This window comes from Helianthus annuus, chromosome 3, assembly GCF_002127325.2.
Source record: "Helianthus annuus cultivar XRQ/B chromosome 3, HanXRQr2.0-SUNRISE, whole genome shotgun sequence".
Taxonomy (NCBI): Eukaryota; Viridiplantae; Streptophyta; class Magnoliopsida; order Asterales; family Asteraceae; genus Helianthus; species Helianthus annuus.
The window spans coordinates 162489922-162497073 of record NC_035435.2 but is presented as its reverse complement, the minus strand read 5'-3'; the positions used below and the strand labels follow the sequence as shown (position 1 = coordinate 162497073).

The window sequence follows — 7152 nt, the reverse complement described above, 5'->3', positions numbered from 1 at the left end:
AATGGCCTTGGACACTCAAGGTTCCTCCGCAAGTGCTATTAACAACATAGCAAAGACGAACTGTCCAAGCCGTTGTGGGAATGTGACAGTTCCTTACCCGTTTGGTATTGGTAAAGACACGGGTTGTTCCCTTGACAACTCGTTCTACTTGACTTGTAACATGTCTAACGAAGATCCAAAATTGTTCCTCCTTTCAAGCAACATAGAAATATACAACATTTCAGATTCAGAGTTCCGCACTCGCACTCGGCCTGCTTTTAGGTGCTACAACCCAGATGGAACTATAAGAAATGAATTTGAATGGTGGAGTATTATAGCTAGTCCATTCACTTTCTCTGAAAAGAACAAGTTCACAGTCCTTGGCTGTGATGATTATTCTTTGATTAGAGGAAACAACTTTGTTAGCGGTTGTTTGGGACTATGTAGCACAAATCAGGATGAGCCTGATAATGGACAGTGCTCAGGATCAGGATGTTGTCAGACATCTATACCAAAGGGTCTAGATTACTATAATGTTACACTTAACTCCTTCAAAAACCACACAGATGTTTGGTCTTTCAACCAATGTGGCTTAGCGTTTCTTGGTGAGCAGGGCAGTTTTGTGTTTCATGGTGCCGATGATTTGTATAATGCCTCGGATATTTGGGAGCGAATATGGGCCACTGTCCCAGTTGTGATAGATTGGGTAATTGCACCCGAAGGGGGTTGCTCTGAGTCTGCAGAATGCAAAGGAAACAGTTCCTGCTATGAGGTAGACGGTGGCGGGTATCGTTGTAGATGCAATAATGGTTATGAGGGTAACCCCTATCTTGATCCAGGTTGCCAAGGTCAGTTTCAAATATCTATCAAAATCATTTTCAATGACGACCTCAACACTTATATATTTACAAGTATTAATGGTTTACTTGAAATAATGGGCATGGTTTACTTGAAATAATGGGCTACTTGAAATTGATGTGTGTTAAAGTTGACTATTACAATTTGATGTTAAATAATAATGGGTTATAGTATAACTATTAAATTTAGTTTGATTATGGTTAACTTATTTTTTCTGGATTAAATAATCCGTTATACATCATCTTTAACGAAAGTGATTATTTAAGAAAAAACAAAGATTGCTCATCATTTTCATCATTACTACGTATGACACATAAATTAGAGTAAACTGCCATTTTGGTCCCTGAGGTTTGGTCATTTTTGCCATTTTAGTCCAAAACTCAAACCTTTTGCATCTGGGTCCCTGTGGTTTCAGTTTTATTGCCATTTTGGTCCAAAAATAAAATCAGGTCATATTTATCTTATAAAATCCTGCAATTTTGTCCTTTTCCTCAGAGGCAAATCAGGTCATATTTGTCTTATAAAATCTGGTATTTATTTATAAAAAAGAAATGACCATTTTGCCCCTGTGGAAAAGGACAAAATAGCAGGATTTTATAAGACAAATATGATCTGATTTATTTTTGGACCAAAATGGCAATAAAACTGAAACCATAGGGACTCAGATGCAAAAGGTTTGAGTTTTGGACTAAAGTGGCGAAAGTGACCAAACCACAGGGACCAAAATGGCAATTTACTCCATAAATTAAATATCAATTTTTTGATGGGCTTGTTTTAGTTGTATTATAACATTATATACGTAAAATAATTTTATTGTTGTTAATTGTTTAACTAATTACTACCTGAATAGAATAAAACTAGTAATAATGCCCACGCGCGTTGCGGCGTGGGTTCATCGCAAACATTGAATGGATTAGTTCAAGCGTTATGTGATATGTTAAGCGTATGAAAACGTGCAGTTTGATTGGATTAAAACGTAAAGTAAACCGAATTTATGCCGTACTATTATAATGTATTATATGTGACCCGACACATATATAGAAAACATCACGGGTATAAAGGAAAAACAAACACGTGTAATCAATATGGATTAATTAGAGTTTTTAAAAAATGAAGGAAAAAAAGAAATCACAATTTGACTTCACTCGGTTGAGAACAAAATTTACGAAACGTACATAAAATAAGCATAAAAACATATTATATTTGACCTGACTCGTTTTACAAAAATATTTACGCTGAAATGTTGACCAACTCGAATTTATACCGTCACGTACATAATAATATGCACGTAAAATGTTTTATTTAACGAAAACGTATTATATTTGACCTAACTTGATTCTTGTTAAAATGTTTATGTCGAAACGTAGACGAACTCGAATTTATACTGAAACGTATATAAAAATAGTTGTTTAAAGTAAAGGAACAAAAGCTAAAATATATAAGAAAATAAGAAAAAAAAAAAGAAAAACTTTACTTACCAACTACATGGATCGAACATAGCTTCGTTTAATACTCAACCAAAGCAACCAACCAGTTGTTCTAGGAAATGCGTTTGAGTTTGATGTACATCGTAAACGTTAAACGGATTAGTCCAAGCGTTATGTGATGCGTTAATCATATGAAAACGCACGTTTTGATGTATTCGATTGAACTCAATATAACATATAGTTGCTTAGCGATTGGATCAAAACGTAAAATAAATCGAGTTTATTCTGTACAATCATAACGTATTATATGACCTGATTAACTCGAATTTATACCGTTAAGTCAAAACATATTATATGCGACCCGATTCATGTGTAGGAAACATACAAAATAAAGCACGAAAGCGTAGACCAAATTTGCGTCGAAACGTAAAAGTGTAAATTTTAAAAGTTGAGGGGTAAGTATAAATCATATGTACCAAAAACGTAAATTATCAAAGTATAGGTAAAAATGTAAATTACAAAAGTAGAGGGTATGAAAAGGAAAAATTTATGTGCCAAAATGTAATTTACAAATGTTAAGAGGGTGGTTGTGAAAATGCTAAAAGTAAAATTAAAATCAAAGTTGTGAAAAGAAACTACCGACTTTATACTTTAAGTTAGATAGAAATAGAAATTGGTAAGAGTTTAAAAATTGAAGGGGAAATTGGAAATTGAGTAAAATATTCGTAGCTATAGGGAAACCGAGTAAACTGATGTAGGTCAATAGATGAAACACTTATTCAAGTCTCAGTTGATATCAAACAATAAAAACACACAATTATGAAATAAGCTCTTCGAAATTATTAATCTAAAAAATAACTCAAAACTAGATTAATCTCTCATAATCCTAATCACAAGCTCGATTGGATTATATAGCCACCATAAATAACTCGATTACAATGAGAAAAAGATTCAAACTCTTATTTGATAACTAATAAAATTCATAAATACATCTATACTATATAATAAAAGAAACCAATGGGATGACACATGTCATTCATTGAAGCCATTTATGTTTTATAAATAAATAATTAATATCAATTAAAAGATAGTTATAAAATTAAATTTAATATAAATTTAAACAATTTGTATAGGAGATAATATAATATTTTAAAATATTATTTAAATGATTTATTTATTTTATTAAACTAAAGTAATTAAGGGTATAACCTATTTAAAAAATGCTTATACGGGGTAAATAAAAATATTAATCAATGTTTATTGGTTCTAAACTTTTATTTTCGTGTTTAACTCTCAACTCAATTATGGTACGTGACATTTATAAGAACCATCACCGCAATCACCCCATCCATCGTATATCGAGTATATCCGTTAGTTTTTTTTAAGATATAAATTTTTATTAGATTTATACTATACAAAATTACATTTATGCAACTCGTGTAATACACGGGGTTTTTAAAAATATAATTTTTTATTAGGTAGTATATAAAATTAGATTTATTCGATCCATATAATACATAGGGTTTATAAAGATATAACTTTTTATTGTTTGTTATATAAAATTACATGTGTTCAATCCGTATAACACATGTGTTAAAAATGTAACTTTTTTCATTAGTTAATATATAAAATTAAATTTACTTAACATATACAATACACGGAGTTCTTAAAAATACAACTTTTTATTATTTAATATATAAAATTACGTTTATTCAACCCATGTAATAAACGAGATTTTTAAATATATATTGTTTTATTATTTGGTATATAGAATTACATTTATTTAACCCGTCTAATAAACGAGATTTTTAAAGATATATTTTTTTTATTATCTGGTATATAAAATTATATGTATTCAACCCGTGTAATACACGGGGTTTTAACCTACTGTATAAATAAAACAATTGTCCATTTTGAAACAGAGAGAGCACATTTTAAAGAGTGGGGTCATATTTTGTATTCATTGTACTCTTACTCTGGTGAAATCAATACAAAGAAACTTTAAAGTGATATTATATATACTTGTTATTGATCGTGTTCTTGTTGCTTCGGTTTGTGTATAAACTTGGATTCCACACTTGTTTATGCATTAACAACAAGGAATAGGTGTTATAAGATCATTATAAGGACCTACAAGTGGTATGGGTGCCATATTAGCATTATTTGGCCAGACAAAATCAAATATAAATTAAAAATTGTATCTAGTTTCACCATTTTTTTTCAAATACATATTACTTTTATATATTTTGTTATTTGTTTAAAAATATATACCATTGAACATTTATTATCTTTAATTTAATTATAGGATTGTTATACCTTTTTCTAAAAGAATTCAACATTTAAAAAACGCCAATGAATTATGTGTATGATGTACGTAATTACGTATATATGTGCGTAATTATAAACATTACTTGCATAAATATAAACATAAGTGCATAAGTATAAACATAAATGCATAAGTGCATAAGTAAAATGTTGAGTAAATATTTATCTAAGTTGCGTAAGTAATTATTTATATATGTTGCGAGTTATTGTGTGTAATTATTCATATATGTTGCGTAATTTGTATGTAGTTATTTAATTTTGTACGTAGCTATGGTGCGGACACATATACCTCTCGACTCAAGCTATATGTCGCATTCCGGTGGCTCATACGCTTCTCAAACTAATAACGTACATGATGTACATTAACCCACCCTACTTTTAATAAACACGTGTTACTCAATTTCCCTAACAAAACCTGGAAATTGAATTAACCATAATTTGGCACAAAAATATAAACATTTTTAATTGTACTATGTGAGTCCAAGTAAATTAACTACGAGGCCTACGAGGCTTTATATGTTTCCATTTTTATCCAACTTAGATTCTTACATGAAGTCCACCATTTAGGTGACTTAATTTCATGTATTCAGGTCCATTATCTCATCTCATGCAACCTTCAATGATATATTGTTTTCTAACCAATTCAATTTGATAGTTTTCAAGTAGCTACAACAGTATCACAGAGTTAGGTTCTTGACTTGTAAGTCAATCCACATGATATCTAAGTTGTTAAACAAAGATATAAATTATGACGTTTTCTACATTCTTTAACCATTCTATTCAATTTTCTTTTCATAGACATCAATGAATGCGCAAATCTAGGAATCAGCCATTGCTATGGTGATTGCTTAAATACTCTAGGGGGTTATAATTGTACTTGTCCACCAGGATCTTTTGGTGATGCAAAAATAGAAAATGGGTGTCTATATCCTAACCGCTCAAAGTTTCCAACCATATTCATCATAGGTAATTTTTTCATGGAAGTATAAATATGTGTATGTAAAGTAGTATAACTTTGAAAATCATCTTTTTCAAAATGTTCCTTTTTATTAATATGTGTATTTAAACTATAATAACTTTCAAAATCATTTTTTCAAATAACTCAGTTTTAAACAATTGTGTTCACCACAACAACCGCTAATCAAACAACTAATTGAAGTGTTTTTCTTTTTAAATTTACTTGTAGCAATGGTGTTTGGCCCATTAGCAATACTATCAAGTATATCCGGGATATTTTATGGTATAAGGAGGAAGAAGCTAATGAAGCTTAGAGAAAAGTTTTTTGAGCAAAATGGGGGCATTTTGCTAAAACAAAAGATCAATTCACAAGGGTCCCGGGAGGCAATGACCTTGTTCAGCGTTGCACAACTACGTAAAGCAACTAATAATTATTCTCAAGCGAATATTATTGGCCAAGGTGGCTATGGCATAGTGTACAAGGGCGTTTTGTCTGATAAACGTGTGGTTGCAATAAAAAAGTCTAAAATAGTGGATATTGGTCAAGCAGAGCAGTTCATAAATGAAGTCTTGATCCTTACACAAGTCATCCATCGAAATGTTGTAAATCTTTTGGGGTGTTGCTTGGAAGAGGAAGTCCCTATACTAGTATATGATTTCATCTCAAATAATACTCTTTTTCATCACATTCATTCTAGATTGGGTGGAATGAGTTGGTTATCATGGGAAAATCGATTGAGAGTAGCTGTTGAAGTTGCTGGTGCACTTGCATACCTTCATTCTGAAACTATTATGCCTATCATACACAGAGATGTTAAGTCTACCAACATATTATTAGATGAACACTACACCGCAAAAATTTCAGATTTTGGTGCATCAAGGTTAGTCCCATTAGATCATGAACAAGTAACTACTCTTATTCAAGGCACACTTGGGTATTTGGATCCTGAGTACTTCAACACGAGCCAACTAACTGAGAAGAGTGATGTATATAGCTTTGGAGTGGTCCTTGCGGAACTCATAACCGGGAAAAAGCCAATTAGTGTTGATAGGTCCAATGTTGAAAAGAACTTAGCAACATATTTTGTCAATTCAGTTACTGAAAACCGTTTATATGGAATTGTTGAACCTCGCATATTACGTGAAGGGACACTTGAGCAAATACAAGTTTTAGGTGATCTGGTAAAAAGATGTCTTAGTCCACAAGGTCAGGATAGACCTACAATGAAAGAGGTGGCAATGGAACTAGATAGTTTGAGGAAATTCACAACTCATCCTTGGATTCAACAACAATTGTTTCATGAGACTAGAAGTTTAACGCTAGAAGTTGAGCAATCTGATCTTTATGAGGCCCCTTTAATTTCGAATGATACTATTAACAGGAAATCTTACTCAAGCATCACATACATGACATTTGAAGAAAACAAACCACGTTAATGTTTTTGGTGCTTCTTATAGTGTCGATTCATGTATGAGCATCACCATCTTCTTTGCACCAATTATGGTTAGTTATAAGGTTATAATTGTTTTATTCAATGTTTCTTATCGCAATACTTCGTTGTAATGATTTGGAAAATTTATAAAGTAGCACCACATGAAAATGTCT

At 31.3% G+C, this 7152-nt stretch overlaps 1 protein-coding gene across 1 annotated transcript; it reads left to right on the top strand.

Annotated features, from left to right (window-relative positions):
• LOC110930407 (putative wall-associated receptor kinase-like 16) lies at positions 1–7152 on the top strand. Its single transcript, XM_022173708.2, has 3 exons — positions 1–827; positions 5388–5555; positions 5776–7152. Exons 1-3 carry the CDS (start codon positions 2–4, stop codon positions 6981–6983), a joined length of 2202 nt encoding a protein of 733 aa, XP_022029400.2. The 5' UTR covers position 1; the 3' UTR covers positions 6984–7152.